Source organism: Bactrocera dorsalis, chromosome 3, assembly GCF_023373825.1.
Source record: "Bactrocera dorsalis isolate Fly_Bdor chromosome 3, ASM2337382v1, whole genome shotgun sequence".
NCBI lineage: Eukaryota > Metazoa > Arthropoda > Insecta > Diptera > Tephritidae > Bactrocera > Bactrocera dorsalis.
Genome location: NC_064305.1, coordinates 12,492,493 through 12,509,675, shown reverse-complemented (window position 1 = coordinate 12,509,675; position 17,183 = coordinate 12,492,493). Strand labels below are relative to the sequence as shown.

The window sequence follows — 17,183 nt, the reverse complement described above, 5'->3', positions numbered from 1 at the left end:
ATAGACACCACGTCTAGAAATATAAGACGCTTCAAAAACTTTTCTTTGGCATATGAACAATTTAGACGAACGGGAAACACAGAACACACGCCAGAGAAGAATAAAAATCTTTGTTACAGCTTTGCAGCGCTCTAAAACACTGAGTATTTCCCTACTAACGCTTAACTCACCACTATTCTCCAATGGCAGACACATGTCCTCACTGCTTGCCGTTGTTAGTGGCGCTGGCGGCGCAACAAATTGTGCTGTTTGCGCTGTTGGCGAAAGCAATATTGTCGTAGGCGTTTGTTGTTGTTGCTGTTGTGACGTAGTCGTTGTTTGGCCCGTGCCGCCCGTTGGGCCCTCCGCTGTATTTACACCCTCAATACCGGCGTAGTAACCACTATTATTACGTGGGCGTATGCGACTTGCATTAAATACACCGCCTTCCTCCGTGACTGTTATATGGAAATTTTGCTGAAAACCGTGACGTGCATTATACGATGTACTGGAATAGGTCAGACCACTGCCATTGCCGCTCAACACCGGACCGGCAGAGATGTCTATGGTCGATTGTGGTACAGCGTTGGTCGGTTGACGTAATGTCAAATTGACGGAGGTGAAACTTTTCTGACTTGTTGGCGTACTGCCACCACTACCACCGGCGTTGGAATTTGCGACGGTGCTAATTTTTGCGGACGGTAGAAAATCGCGCGCGTATGGCGGCTCTGGCTGTACGGTGATAACTGAGCGATGGCGTATAGGCGAACGCAGCGGTGATGTTTGCTGTGGCTGATAAGTGGGAGCAACAACGTTGTTATTGTTGTTAATATTATTATTTTGCCGATTGTTATTGATATGGCTGAGCGCAAAAGCTTGTGATGGCGAACATCCCGCATTGGCAGATACTTCGCTTTCGCCGCACGAGCTTAACGGACTCGTCAAAGCCGATTCGCTCGAGCAGCTGCCGACGCTCTGCCATTGTGGTGAATTTCCACCGCTATTATTGTTGTTGTTGTTGTTGCTGCTGCTGTTGCTGTAGTTGATATTATTGTGAAATACTGGCTTTGGCGCGATCGGCGGCAACGGCGCTTTGCGTATCGGCTTCTGTAGCGGTGGTTCGGCGGCTGCGCCACTCGCTGGCTGTTGTTGTTGTTGTTTCAACTGGCTGCGCTGCTGCAAATGCTGTTGCAGTTGTTTGTTCAACTGCTGGCGCTGCAGTTGCTGCTGCGATGCTTGCAAGTTGAGCGTATTGGGGCGTGCACGCGCACCTGTGGCCGGCACTTGCGGCGTCGAGGGCTGATGATTCGCGGCAATGCGATTGAGCGCCGTTATAAAGTCGGCGGAGCGCGCGCAATCAACAGACGCGTTCGCGGTTGCGGTCACGGGCATATCACACGCTTGTTTGGGCGAATCACCGGCAGCACTATTGTTGTTGCTATTATTACACTGATTATTGCACGATAATTGAACACAATTAACATCTTTTGCTAAATTGCTGCTATTTTGCACTGACTCAACACTATCACAATTGGCTTGAGGTGTAACGGCACTATTTTTGTTTTCAGCACGTATGCGCTGCAGCGTCGCTACGGACGGCGGCTGTGTAGGCGCAGCGCGTATGGGACGTAAAGGCGTCGCGGGTTTTTGCGGCGACGCGTTTTTCAGGCGTTGCGGCGGTTGTGGCGGTGTGTGCGGTGTCTGTGCTGGTTGTTGTGGACTCTTTTGCCGTTGTTGCAACTGCTTTTGCTGCTGCTGCAGATTGCTGTGTTGCTGATTGTTGATGTGATGTTGTTGCAATACTTTCGCTGGGTACGTTTGCACTGGTATCGGATTTAGTGCCAACTCATTTCGCAACATCTGTATGCAATTCTCACGTTGATGGCAATTATCGTTGACACACTGCGCTACAATCGGATCGGGTATGGTCGGAAACTCTTGCTTCATCTCATGAAAGAGATGCATAATACTTATGTTCGTGCAATTGCAAGCGGGACGTGCGGCGGCGGCGGCAGCAACTGCTCCTTCCAAACTATTGCCTTTCGTTTCGGTGTCGTTTTCGTTGTAGTTGTAATCGTTGGCGATGTTGTTGAGTAGATTTTCGCGACTATTGTAACGCTTTATGCCCAGTTTGCTGTATGTCTCAGCGTTGGCCGCGTGTGTCGCGGCGGAGGTAGGCGTGGTGGGTGTTGCTGCTGCAGTGGCAGCCGAGGTACTAGGATTACTGTTGTTGCTGTTGCTGTTGCCGTTGTTATCGTTGTCGGCTTCGTTGTTGTTGTGACTACTTTGCTTCAGAAAAGTAGCTGGCGGCTTCGGTGGTTTAGCCGCCATTTTTGGCCATCATTTGCCGTAAACACGCACCTGGAAGGAGAGAGAGGAAAATACAACTAAATTAAAAAGGTGTTTAAAATACAAATTTTGTTTTGAAAACTGTTTAAAGTTACTTTTTCATAATTATTCACAACTTGATATATTTGTATGTAATCTAGAAGATTCCTACAAATATTTTTGTCTAAATATATAATTAGTATTTCCATAGACGTGATGTAGACCGCATAAGAGGTAAAAACAGAATTATTCCTGAAGTAGATCAACCTTTGCGTGAAGAAAAAGTTAAAAAGGGCACTAGTTCCTTGTAAGATTAGGTTAAAAGATCGATCCAAAATGGATCCCATCATGGGGATACCTAAATACTCGTAAGTATTGATCGGTCGACTTGAAACTAAAGCCAAATCCCAAAAACATCCAGGTCTTTCTCCACCGGTCCCTTCCCATGTACACTCTTATAAAAGCTTGTACCTTCTCCAATCAGCTCTACCGCTCTCTAGCAGTAGTTTGAATAAGTGGCACGATAGGGAGTCGCCTTTGGTATCGAAAGACTCGGTGGGGTCATTCCCGATCCTGACGGAGCTTCTGATATTGCTCAACGTCAGTTTATACAGCTATTACTTGGTCTAAGACCGGGAATCATGAGCTGCTTGAGCCATATGTAAAATAATCGTTCAGGTCATAGCTGTTGTAAACTCGCGTAAGCGGTGTGCACGACAATAAAGAAGAAGAAAAATATAGCTTCAGTGCAACAGCAGTAAAAGTTTCAAGTATATTTTGACACCAAAAAAAACATTTCTTAACCATCTATAGACGTCCTAAAACTTCTGAGATTCCACACCTTACGAATGACGTGAAAACACACACCTCAAAAACTGGCAAAATTCATGAAGAAACATTCAGAAAAGTTTAAACACCACTACCAGTTCGCGTGTATACAAAAATGAACACAAACCCGTTATATCCGTTGACTACCGAAGCATCGACGACTTATAACACGACCGTTAAAAATATTGAATGAGTAACACTCGCTGCTAATAAGGAACTAACAGCTGACAAATACCGTCAACACTAAAGTCTTAATTAAAATATTGCAGAGCAGTGGCAAAGTCGATTCCAAGTCGGGTGATGCTCACCTTGACATTCTTAAGATAACTAAAATTCCTAGAAATACATATGTATGTATATGTAAAAGAACAGTTGTAAGGTCTTTAAAATGTCAGTGTATAGTATTAGTCCCGACTTTTGCTTTTCACGCTTTGCTGACCCTTCCAAATGCCAAAAAAATAATATGTACATATGTATGTAAGTGTAGCACTTTCAGCATTTAATGCAATTAGAAAGACACTTTTAGAACTTAACTGGTATTGATCTCAAATAGTTAACAGAAACGCAAACATTAGACAGTGTGTTCAGAAAAATAACCAACATTCCTCGAGCAAAAGGTTCTTAGAACAAGCGTGAAAGCAACGCAAAAACAACATGCGCTTGATATTTGCACAAGAAAAGGCAAACTTAGTACGCAGTGATTTCTACACAACTACACATGTATTTGCATTGTTTTTGCACGAAATAGCAAAACTTATTTCATTTCCAGAATTAGCGCTACGTACTAAACGTGATGTTGGAAGCCAAAATAGCATTAAAAATAATAGAAAATAAACCGCTACTTAAAAAGAAATGCGTCGGCGTCGTGGAGAGAAATAGATTTATGCATATACAAAGGTATGTAGACATATAAGTATGTGTACAAAACAATAAGTACTACATAAATAGCCATTGACGCGTGCAAACGAGGGCGGCTCAATAAGACGGTGTCAGCTACAAAAATGCTAAAAGAAAGAAGAAAACCAAAAAATGTTTAACAAAAATATTTTCATAAATAGTTGGCAACGCTTTTTCCTCAGCTGAGCTATAAATTATAGATAAAAATATTATGACAGTTTTGCTTTGTTACTTTTTTAAAACGCTTTTGACAGCAACATTGCTAGACGTGGCTTCACGAATGATAGAAATTAGCTTGTTTTTCTGCATAGACTTTTTGAAATTTCTTATTCTTGTGCCGAGCGATTTTATTTGTTAATATTTTAACAGTGAAAAGATGGATTGGTGTATAAAAAAGTAATGAGGCATGATTTCTTTGCTCATTTGGAATGAAATGTTATTCGTACCAAAGATGCTTGCGACTTTAAGATAGATATATCTTGAAAAAAATATTTAGCCCAGTGAATATTAGCTGTTTCCAATTAGTCAAGTGCTTTGCCTTTCTGCTGGATATCAAGGCAGAAGATCTGAGTGCAAAATTCAAAGCTGGTGTTGCCAATTCGACCGCCGTATCGTTACCAATTGGTTACCTAACTATTGCTTCGGTACCACAAGGTGTTGCCAATGGTTTCAAAAATCTATTGGCTATTGCTGCTAACACCGAAATGGATTTCAAAGAATTTGCTACCATCAAGGAACCCCAGCAAGTTTGTTGCTACTGCTGCTGCCTCTGCTCTAGCTGTTGGTGCTGGCACTACTGCCGAAAAGAAGGCAGAAGCCAAGAGGGAAGAGTCGGAGTCCGCGGATGATATGACCTTCTGTCTCTTGGACACACACTCTCCAGCGAATCGAACGAACTATATTAGAAGTTCAAACAAAGAGGCATCTATGTAGTGTAACCCTGCGTTAATATATCTTCTGACGCCTGCAAAATAGTCTTGTGATGGGTTCTTAGTTGAGAATATTTTTCTTTTCGCGTGAAGAAACGTTGCTGTAACCATTTATTTTGGTTTCTATAAATTATTATAAATAATTTTAAGTCTTATGCTCTAAAAGTACAAGAAAAAATTTTTTATTTTCATTTGTCATTTAATTTATACCATTCACATTAGTAAAAGTGAGCTAAATTATGCAAAACAAAACTTGGCAGCACTGAAGATAGCAGTTATAACATTTTAATGAGGTGCTCTTATAATCTCTTGCTTCAACTCGATATCTTTTTTGTTGCTTTCACATATAAATATTTTGACACGAATGCAGAGAAATGACCAATCGAAGATACCCATAATAGCGTTTAAAAAATCATTTAAATTTTTTCCCTTATAACTTCTCACGTACTTATCGCATCACTTTTCACTACTCGTATGCAGGTGTACATATGTATGTGTATCTGCATATACTTGTTTTTGGCGAAAATATGTTTCGAAACGCTGCGGATTATTTCGCGTGTAGTGTCGGCTTGCGTGACGTATTCAAAATGCGGCGAAAATAAATTCCAAATATAAGTGGAAGATTTAGTAAAATAAATAAAAAGTGGAAATAAAAAAAAAATACTTTATAAACAAATGACAGGAATATTTAAAAATATTTATGACATAAAATGCTGCAAAGGAAGGGTGTACATGTTGGTCGATTTGAATACAAGACAGGTGACAGAGAAATGTTAATGTACAAAATTTAAATTAAATTAATTGAAATTTAAATACGAAAAAATTATTAAATTAATAATTATAGATGAAAGAAAAAAAAAATTAAGTAAAAATAAGAAAAAATAATATGTACAGATTATTAGAACTGCAAAACTAAGAACTAATAGATTAATAACTACGAAAAATTAAAGTAGAGGTACTCTTTTCAATAGCCTTTTCTGACAGATCACACGTGAGTCGTGTCAAGCTGTTATATTATTTTTGTTCAGTATTTTTTGGCATTTCAACATGGAAAGACTTACGCCTGAACAACGTTTATCGATGATTTTATTTTATTACGAGACCCAGCATTCTTAATGGGATAATATTCGACCAAAACCTAGTCCAGCACGCAGTGAAGAAAATATAGCAGCAATAGCCTCACCAAGCGATATCGTTTCGCTTTTTATTTAAGAAGAACCGACGTTTTCAAACCAAATTTTGTTTAGCCCAATTCTGGCTCAATGGATATGAAAACAAGCATAATTGCCGCATTTGAAATGAAGAGCAACCTGGAGAGATTCAATAGCTGCCATTTCATGTAGAAAAAAACAACGGTTTGGTGTTGCTTCCGGTGGAATCATGGGTCTATATTTCTTCAAAAATGATGGCGATAAGAACGTAAACGACAGTGGCTACCGAACATTTGATGCCTGAAATTGAAGCTTGTGATCTCGGCGACATTTGGTTTCAACAAGACAACGCAGCGTCCCACACATCGCATCAATTAATAGATTTATTGAGAGAACACTTCCGTGTACAGAAAATTTCACGTTTTGAGCTGGTCGATTGACCACCAAGATCGTGTGATGTCACACGGTTGGACTTTTTGTTGTGAGGATATGTAAAGTCTAACGTCTATGCGGACAACCCCGCTTATATTCAGGCCTTGGAGCAAAACATCACGCGTGTCATTCGCCAGTTACTAGTCGAAATGCTCGAACAAGTGATCGAAAATTGGACTGAATGGGTGAATCTGAGACGTAGCCGCGGCCAACATTTGAAAGCGTTAATCACCAAAAAATAAATTCCGAAGAATTTTCTTTTAGAATGTTAATACACATTCCTCTTAAATTTGGAGTTTCTGTGCTTTTTCTTTAAAAAAGTAAGGAATCTCGAAATGGATCAACCAATACAAATACAAATGCTATATATTTCTTTCATTTTATATAAAATAATTTTCAATAATCACAAAAGGAAAAAATAATCATAAAAAACTTGAGGAAGTAACAACTTTTTCGAGATAAATGGTTTTGGTTGAAAAAATTTCGGAAAAAAATAACAGTCATGAAAAAACTTGAGGAAGTAACAACTTTTTTTTGAAGGGAAAGGGTTTTGGCGTTTTTTGTGTTTTGGTAAGAAATTTTTTTCAAAATTTTTATTTCAAATTTTTTTTGAAAATTTTTTTTCGATTTTTTTTTTTCAAAATTTTTTTTTAACATTTTTTTTCCGAAATTTCTTTTCTTCAAAATTTTTTTTTCGTATTTTTTTTTAATTTTGCTAACAAATATTTTATAATAAAAAAAATTATTAAATGTTTTACTCACATTTTTGTTTTAATTCTACCAGTGGCTCTAGCAAATAGTGTCAAAATTTTCACTTTTGTTTTTGTTTTCTTTGTACTCTTGTGAACTCTGTATATAATAAATTTTTTTCTTGTTTTTTTTTAGTGTATGAATATAGCAATTATTTTTTTTAATGCCTTTGCCTATATGTTTTTATATTTATACTTTTTCAACACTTAAAAAATAAATTTCGAATTCGTTTCAAATTCGTTCGATAAAATTCTGCACTTGGCACTTTTTCGCAACGAGCAGCTGCACCGCAATCAATATGGGTTTTCCGATTCGTACAGTTATTAAGTCACTAGCAGTTTTTTTTTATTTAATCTCTCATGAAAAACAACAAAAACACAACAGCAAATACAAACATATATATGTACGTGCACGCGTATAAATATTCATAAATTTTCCCAAGCAAATTAGTTGCGACAATTCAATTAAAATAATAAAATCACACACTTAAACGTGCGCCGCTGTAAAGCAGCTGCTATATGTATGTACGTATGTAAGTAGGTACAATTAATCACTTTGCACTTTGAATTTTCACTTTTGATTGCAGCTTTTCAGACAGATGGCACAAATATATAGTGAGCAACGTATTTTTATTGTTATTATTGTAGGTGCTTAGCGACAGGCGCAAAGCAATCGAAAGCCTCAAATATATGGCAAAAAAAATAATAATAATTTCGAGCGGTATTTTTTTTCTTATTTATACTAATTAATAACACTGATTAGCTGTCTAATATATGCTTCGGGGTCACGACTGAGCAGCGTGCGTCTTATTCGCGACCGTTTTTCTAAAAGTATTTCACGTGTGTTCGTTTTAAATGCTGAATTTTGACTGAATCTGTTTGGTACGTTTGTTGCTTAGTCGATGCCAAAGTCAATGTTGCGCCGATATGCTAGCTCACACTCGCCCATACACATACACAGGCACAGGTAGGTATACAAACGCAAGTGTGAAATACATGCAATGCGTATTTGTAAATAAATTAATGAAATAAAAACATGAAAAGTAGAAAATTAGCAGGAAAACCCAATATTGCGAGCAACGAAAACACTGAGCGGCGCGTTGGCGTGCACCCACACATGCTTTTGGGAGGAATTAACAGCGAGTACGCGGTGTGTGTGCAAGAGAGCGGTAGAACTCTGCATTTTTGTTTTATTTTTTCATTATTGATTAATCGAAAATAAATACGCTAGTTGTAGCAAAAGAATTATATGCGCTAAGAGCTCTTAATGTGATAAGCATTTAGCACTCAACAGTAAGCAGTTATCAGTTCATAGGAATCAAAGCTGTATTGGAAGTACATACGCGTGTAAATAATAATAATAATAATAATGAAAAAAAGCATGTGTGTAAAGCTTGGAATATGGGGTGTTTCGTAACACTGAAGTTGGTACAACTAGGCGTATGTGTAACTTGCTACGAGTTATTGGCTGTAGTAATGCGACAGTGTAGGTTGCGTATACGCCGTGGGTAATATACGGAAGCAAATTAAAATGGAGAAAATAATATTGAATAATTGGGTGATGATTGGTGTAAGGTTTTTGCACAAAAAAATAAAAAAAATATTAAAAATAAAATATATATAAAAATTAAATAAAAATAATTTTAAAAAATTAATACATTTTTTTAATTATGATATTATTTTACATTGTACCTAGCATATAAAAAAAAATACTAACAACAATAATAAAAAATTAATACATGAAAAAATTATTTAAAATATTAAATTAAAAAATAATAAAAAACAAATGATTAAAATTTAATGGAAAACATTTATATTATAAATATAAAAAAAAAAATAAGTTAAACTTTAAATTAAAAAAAAATAAATTAAGATGGGTTTAAATAAAACATAAATTAGTAAAAAAATCTAAATAAATAAAATATTAAAAGTTAAAGAAAAAAATTAAGAAAACAAACTAAAATAAAAAAATAAATTAAGACGGTAAAAAATAAAAAAAATAACAATTTTAAGAAAAAAACTTACATAAATAAAAATTAAATTAAATTCAAAAAATTCAAAAATAATTAAATTAAAAATCTAAATTAATAACGAAAATTAATACGAAAAAAATGAAGAAAAAATTATGGAATAAAATGTATATTAAAAATAAAAGAAAATCATATTAAAATTAAATTAAAAACACAAATTAATAAAAACATAAATAAAAAATAGTGGAAAAATATTTAATAAATATTTAAGATTTAAATTCAAAGTAGAAATTAAAATAAAAGAAATTTTAAAAGGAATTAAATGAAAAAACTAAACTAATTACGAAAATTAATAAAAATGTAAATTAATTTAAAAAAAGTAATGCAAAAAAATTATAAGGAAAAAAAACAAAATTAAATAAAAAAACTAAATTTATTACGAAAATTAATTAATTTAATTTAATTTTAATTTTGTAATTTAATTAATCTTTAATTTGGTTTCTAATTAAATTATTTAAAAAAACTGAAAACAAATTTATATTAAAATTATAAAAGAAACCAAATTCAAAGTTAATTAAATTACAAAATCTAAATTAATTACGACAATAAATAAAAAAGTTATTAATTAAAAAATAGTTAATTAAAAACATAATTATAGAACAATTTTATATTAACAATATTAAAGAAATCATATTAAAATTAAAATGAAATTAAATAATAAATTAATTTAAAAAAATGGAAAATTCGGAATTAATAATAGAAGCAAAGGAAATTAATAACTACAAGTAAAAAATAAAAAAATTAAGGCATTTGCTGAAAATATTCTTATAATTAGGAAGTAATTATTAACAAAATGCCACTAAAGTCAGAGAAAACATATAGAAAAAAAATTATTTAAATAAAAAAAATATTAAAAAAAAATTTATTTAAATAAAAAAATATATTAAAAAAATAACAATCAAGTAAAAAATAGAAAAAATGTAATACATCAAAAAACAAATAAAATAAAAATTCTTTAATTTTTTAAGTACATTTAAAAAATAACTTTAAATGAAAATTTTAAATTTAAATTTTTTTTCATTTTTATTTTGTTTTTAGCTTTATTTGGCACATTTAACACCCCTAAAACGTAATATTAAAAGTTTGCTATTTAAAAAGCGTAATGAAAGTGAAACGAATTTAAAATTTTGAAATGTGTAGCGAACCCCTGCATGCTTTCACAAATTAAATGCGCTTCGCTTTGATTTAATAATTGATATATTCACTTTTAAACGCTACAGAATTTGACCAAACAATTGCACATATATACATACATGCATACGTACATATGTATGTGAAATGGTAACTTTTATTGAAATACAAAAATGCCAAAATATTCAAAAAGGCGTAGGTGTTGAGATAAATAATAAACAAGAAACCGTAGGATGTTGGCGCAGAACCGGGCACACAAACACCATCATATAAATGCGGCTAAATGTACGTTAATACGTGTCTTCATGTAGAAAATGTGTTTTCTATGAAAATTCCTGTTTTTTAAAGCAAAAGATTGAGCTGACAGGAAATGAAAGAAAATTTAAAAAAAAAATAGTTTCTATTTTACTAAAATTATATTTAAGGAAAATACATATTATTTTACTATAAACTGAAGCATACAGAAGATTAGCTAGGTTAACGAACAACATGCAAAATAATAAAAACAACATATCCTCAATACCTACGTGACAGAAATAAAAAACCTTTTGCGGCCTTCGACTATTACTTTTTTGAGAAAATAAATTATAAAATTAAAAATGTGCGTATATCGTGCAAAAATAAGTGAAAAGTAAACGAGTTCTGGTGTTCGTTTGCAACTCGCTTACATTAAGTAAGCGAATGTTGATATACAAATCAAATTAAATATAGAAATCACGAAAATACCCCAAAAAATTTTAAAAGATTCATTTGTTCTCCTGGACGTTCTTTTCCAAGTCGCTTATGTAAAAAGGTGCCGTTTCCGCCGTTTTATAACTTTTTGGAGAGTCGATTCGAAGCTGTTCGCAGAAACTCGGACTGACATAAGGAATGACCTGGCTCGAGATCTTAATTTGAAATTGAAAGCGTGCAAAATGCTGCTTGTGTAAGAACTGAAGCCGCTTGACCTTTCTACGAGACATCGCTTCGCTAGATGGGCTCTTGAAAAGTTCCAAGAAGATCCGCCGTTTTCGAGCCAAATTTTGTTCAACGATGAGGCCCATTTCTGGCTCAATGGGTATGTTAACAAGCAAATTTGCCACATTTGGGTCGAAGAGCAACCTGAAAGGATCCAAGAGCTGCCATTTTATCAAAAAAACGGTTTGGTGTGATTTGTGGGCCAGTGCAATCATCGATCCATATTCATTCAAAAATGATGCCGGTGAGAACGTAACCGTCAATAACGATCGTTATTGGGCCTAGATAACTGACTATTTGATGCTTAAAATTGAAGCACGTGATCTCGACAACATACGACTTCAACAAGACGACGCCACTTCCCACACATCACATTAATTAATGGATTTATTGAGAGAGCAATTCGGTAAGTAGATAATTTCACGTCTTGGGCTGGTCGATTGGCCACCAAGATCGTGTGATATCACACTGTCAGACTTTTTTCTGTGGGGATATGTAAAGTCTAAAGTCTATGCGGACAATCCCGCTTCGATTTAGGCTTTGAAACAAAACATCACTTGTGTCTTTCGCCAGTTACCAGTCGAAATACTCGAACGAGTCATCAAAAATTGGACTCAACTAATGGACCAGCTGAGATGTAGCCCCGGCCAACATTTGAAAGAATTAATCTTCAAAAAATAAATTAAAAAAAAAGTTATTTCGTATGATAATAAGCATTGCCCATTAAATTTGAAGTTTCTGTATTTTTGTTAAGTAGGGACTCTTGAAATGGATCACCCTTTACATATAATATGTATCTGCCTATATTGGGTAGTCGTATTTCTAATCAAACTTCAACTTACTTTTATGTTCGTAGTATATTATAATTGAAAATCACTTGACCCATTTGTATGTCCACAACTGTATACGAATATGTACCCAACTATGCTCATACATATATAAAAAGGCTATGTGCGCTGATTTATGAATGAACACCGCCAACTCTATTGGCATATCTCCCTAATATTAAATATACCCAGACACATATACAACTACAGTTATAATTTATTAAATGTGATATTTGGCAACAGAAATCGAAACGTGGACACTATAAATTAAAGCGTATATTTACGATTCGAAACGCTACGTAAATAGGTTGTTTGCTTGTTTTGATACACAAACTTCAAGAATCCCAGAAAATTTTAATATATTTGTTCAAGCGAACAACAACTACAGCAAGATAGGTATGTAGAGTGCCACACCTCCAAGCAAAATATATACCGTTATGTTTATAGAAGAAACTCATAAGAAATTTTCATAAATAAGACTTTCAAAAATGCTTCGTAAAACCTTTCCAAATTTATTTAGCCACTTTTCAACATTGTTGCAAATTAAATTCTTGCATTAAATGCCCGCCCGCTGATCTTATTACCGTTCGTTCTACCATTTCAGCTTTACACGTGCTGTCTTTGTAGTTGTTGTTATTTTCGAAATGCCCCATTAAATGTTGTGCAACATTAACATTGGAATATATTGTGCGATCCTCCAAATTGTAGCATTATTTTGACAGAAACGGCCCAAAAATTGCGGCATTAATTACTTTCAAATGTAAAATATTTCGGTTGCTGTTTATGCAATTCTAAAGTTCTAAACACAGTGTTGCTGAAAATCGCGCGATAATTAAGTGAAAGTAAAGAAAAACAAATAATAATAACGGTAAATTTCATTAATACCTACATATGTACATAATAAATAGTGCAAGTATTAAGGAATTTTATAATGAGCGGCAGAAGCAGTGGAGGAAATGGCTTAACAAATGCATACAGTGGCGGCAAAAGTGTTAGGGCGTAATGAGCGGATTTGAGTTTAGTGAATTATTAGCTCAATATTTTGCAAAACAAACGAAGAACACATTTATTTATAATAAAATAAATGAGATTAGTAAGATGGCCTTCATGTGGTATAAAGGAAAATATTTGCCAAAAAAATGTAAAAAATGCGAAGTTAAAATTGTGTGAAAAAAAATCTGGAAGAAATCAGAAAAATCCTTTCGGATATTGTAGTGATGCCTTGATTAATAATCTAAGCCAAGTTTCGCGCAGATATATTGTCAAATAAAACAGTTTTCCATACAAGGATTTGATTTTAATGGATCAATTTGTATGACAGCTATATGCTGTAGTTGTCCGATTTGAAAAATTCTTTCGGAGATTGAAGAGATGCCTTGAATAATTAGCTATACCAAACTTTGTTATAATATCTTGTGAAATAAAAAAGTTTTCTATACAAGGATTTGATTTTAATGGATCAGTTTGTATGACAGCTGTATGCTATAGTTGTCCGATTTGAAAAAATTCTTTCGGATACTGTAGCGTTGCCTTGAGTCATAGGCTATGCTAAATTTTATGAGGATATCTTGTCAAATAAAAAAGTTTTCCATATAAGGACTTTAGTTTGAACGGTCAGTTTGTATGGCAGCTATATGCTATAGTTGGCCGATCTGAAAATTTCTTTCGGAGATTGTAGAGATGCCTTAATTAATAAGCTATGTAAAATTTGGTGAAGATACCTTGTCAAATAAAAAGTTTTCCATACAAGGACTTGATTTTAATTAACCACTTTGTATGACAGCTATATGCTATAGTTATTCGATCTTAAAAAATTTCTTTTGAGATTGTAGAGATGCTTTGAATAATTAGCTATACCAAACTTTGTTATAATATCTTGTCAATTAAAAAAGTTTTCCATATAAGAACTTGAGTTTGATGGATCAGTTTGTATGACAGCTGTATGCTATAGTTGTCCGATTTGAAAAAATTCTTGCGGATATTGTAGCGTTGCCTTGAATCATAGGCTATGCTAAATTTTATGAGGATATCTTGTCAAATAAAAAAGTTTTCCATATAAGGACTTTAGTTTGAACGGTCAGTTTGTATGGCAGCTATATGCTATAGTTGGCTGATCTGAAAATTTCTATCGGAAATTGTAGAGATGCCTTGAAAGAAAAGCTATGCCATATTTCGTGAAGATATCTCGTCTAATAAAAAAATTTTCCATATAGTGATTTAATGTTGATCGGCCAATTTATATGACAGCCATACGATATAGTAGTCCGATATCGGCGGTTCCAACACATGAGCAGCCTCTTGGGGTAAAAAACACGTGAGCAAAATTTTAGATCGATATCTCAATAACTGAGCGACTAGACAGACCTTCTTTAATTTCTTCCCTTAAGATCTTCCTTAAAAAATTGAGCAAGAGCCATAATTTCCTTTGTTGGAATAGCTACACTATGTATGTAACGGGTGATTTTTTTGAGGTTAGGATTTTCATGTATTAGTATTTGACAGATCACGTGGGATTTCAGACATGGTGTCAAAGAGAAAGATGCTCAGTATGCTTTGACATTTCATCATGAATAGACTTACTAACGAGCAACGCTTGCAAATCATTGAATTTTATTACCAAAATCAGTGTTCGGTTCGAAATGTGTTTCGCGCTTTACGTCCGATTTATGGTCTACATAATCATTTCTCATTTCTGGTTGAATGGCTACGTAAATAAGCAAAATTGCCGCATTTGGGGTGAAGAGCAACCAGAAGCTGTTCAAGAACTGCCCATGCATCCCGAAAAATGCACTGTTTGGTGTGGTTTGTACGCTGGTGGAATCATTGGACCGTATTTTTCCAAAGATGCTGTTGGACGCAACGTTACGGTGAATGGCGATCGCTATCGTTCGATGCTAACAAACTTTTTGTTGCCAAAAATGGAAGAACTGAACTTGGTTGACATGTGGTTTCAACAAGATGGCGCTACATGCCACACAGCTCGCGATTCTATGGCCATTTTGAGGGAAAACTTCGGACAACAATTCATCTCAAGAAATGGACCCGTAAGTTGGCCACCAAGATCATGCGATTTAACGCCTTTAGACTATTTTTTGTGGGGCTACGTCAAGTCTAAAGTCTACAGAAATAAGCCAGCAACTATTCCAGCTTTGGAAGACAACATTTCCGAAGAAATTCGGGCTATTCCGGCCGAAATGCTCGAAAAAGTTGCCCAAAATTGGACTTTCCGAATGGACCACCTAAGACGCAGCCGCGGTCAACATTTAAATGAAATTATCTTCAAAAAGTAAATGTCATGAACCAATCTAACGTTTCAAATAAAGAACCGATGAGATTTTGCAAATTTTATGCGTTTTTTTTTAAAAAAAAGTTATCAAGCTCTTAAAAAATCACCCTTTATATATTTTTGTTTACTTGGAGTCTTAGTTAGGCTATAAGTGCACAGCATACTCGCACGTAAGAACGACCTTCACAATTAGCGGTGTATGCTCAAAAGCACAGCATGTTTTTCTACGTCAAAGCGGCAAACTGAAAAAAATATTCAAAATAATTTCAGGCGGATTGCAAGAGCAACAAGCAACCAGAGACAAATGTACAACGAAACAAGTGAACGAGCAGCGGCCTGATGGCGTAGCCAGCAGACGTTTTATTTTACCAACGCCAACAACAACCACACATGCATGCACGAGAATTGGTAAAAATAATCGAAACAAACAAAAACGAGTAGCAGAAACCATCGATACTTTGTGTACGGACGTAATGAGTGCGGGCAGCAGGCTGTGAAGCGACGGCATGCTTGACACTAACGCGGCGACGAAGGCGCAAACGACAATTCAATTCAATTCAGAAATTTTATTTGCGCCAAAGTGTGCGCACACATAAAACAACAAAACATGCGAACAGAGCAGCAACAACTACACACGCTAAGTACTTACGTACATATATATATATACATAGTAAATATATACAGCCACACGTATGTAGAAACAATATTTGCTGGCTATTTTTAGACGTTCATATAAAGTTTATTTACACAGCGACTTAATTTTGGCCAAAATATGCAATGATCGTGATGTAGATCTGCTTTAATGCTTTTACACTTTTTTTTATTGTAATATTATTGACCAAAAGGGAGTGCGCTAACAACAAACTGCCAGCAGTACAACAAAGTTTCATGTAAAAGCAGCAGTGTAGTGGGAGGAAATGCAAACGCTTGAGTGTCGAGGAGTGGCGGGTGCGGAGCGTAAGGCGCGCGGCGTTTACAAAGTAATCAACAGCGAATGAAATAACAATAAAATTAAATGCAGAACAACAGCAAAAAAGAACGTATAAAAGCCATAAGCAGCACGTAAGTGATTTGTTGCCAACTAGGCTAGAGGGTGAGGGACACGCATTTACATACGCTATGCGGCAATACACACAAATATTTTATATGTTCGTACACAAAATGCTGCTATATAAAATAGCAGCAAACGCAAAATCTATCGACAAAAAAAAACAAAAAAAAAGAAACTAATGGGTAAAACAAAAACAAGAAGCTGACAAATCCAAAAAAAAAAACAAAAAAAAAGAAACTAATGGGTAAAACAAAAACAAAACGCTGCCAAATCCGAAAATTCCCCATTCATTAAATTAAATTTTCAATTTTAGTGGCAAAAGTTTTATTTTTTTTTTTCTTTTTCACTTTAAATTTTTTTGTCTTTCTATTCTACTCTATTTCCAATTTTTTTCTTTTAATTTTTCTTCCTTTTAATTATTTTTTCCCTTTCAATTCTATTTTTTCAATTTTTTTTTTTTAATTTTTTTTAGTTTTCTTTTTCTAACATTTTATTTTATTTTACTTTTTTTTTAATTCTTTTTATATTTTTTTCTATGATTTTCTTTTATTTTGATTTTTCCATTTTTTTCTTTTCTATATTTTCCCCTCACTTGCTTCAACGCTTTA

General features: G+C 34.4%; 1 protein-coding gene across 3 annotated transcripts in view; it reads right to left on the bottom strand.

Moving 5' to 3' along the window:
* The window catches only part of LOC105226699 (myb-like protein AA), a 47,915-nt gene that overhangs the window by 16,331 nt on the left and 14,401 nt on the right, over positions 1 to 17,183 (bottom strand). The window contains exons 1-2 of one of the 3 annotated variants that reach the window (XM_049451542.1): positions 7,307 to 8,270; positions 171 to 2,340 (exon numbers count right to left, since the gene is read on the bottom strand). In XM_049451542.1, the coding sequence (XP_049307499.1) occupies positions 171 to 2,310 (2,140 nt within the window). In that variant the 5' untranslated portion in view covers positions 2,311 to 2,340; positions 7,307 to 8,270. Of the gene's footprint in view, positions 1 to 170; positions 2,341 to 7,306; positions 8,271 to 17,183 lie in introns of those variants that run through there. The other 2 variants (XM_049451541.1, XM_011205705.4) reach the window with 2 other exon arrangements.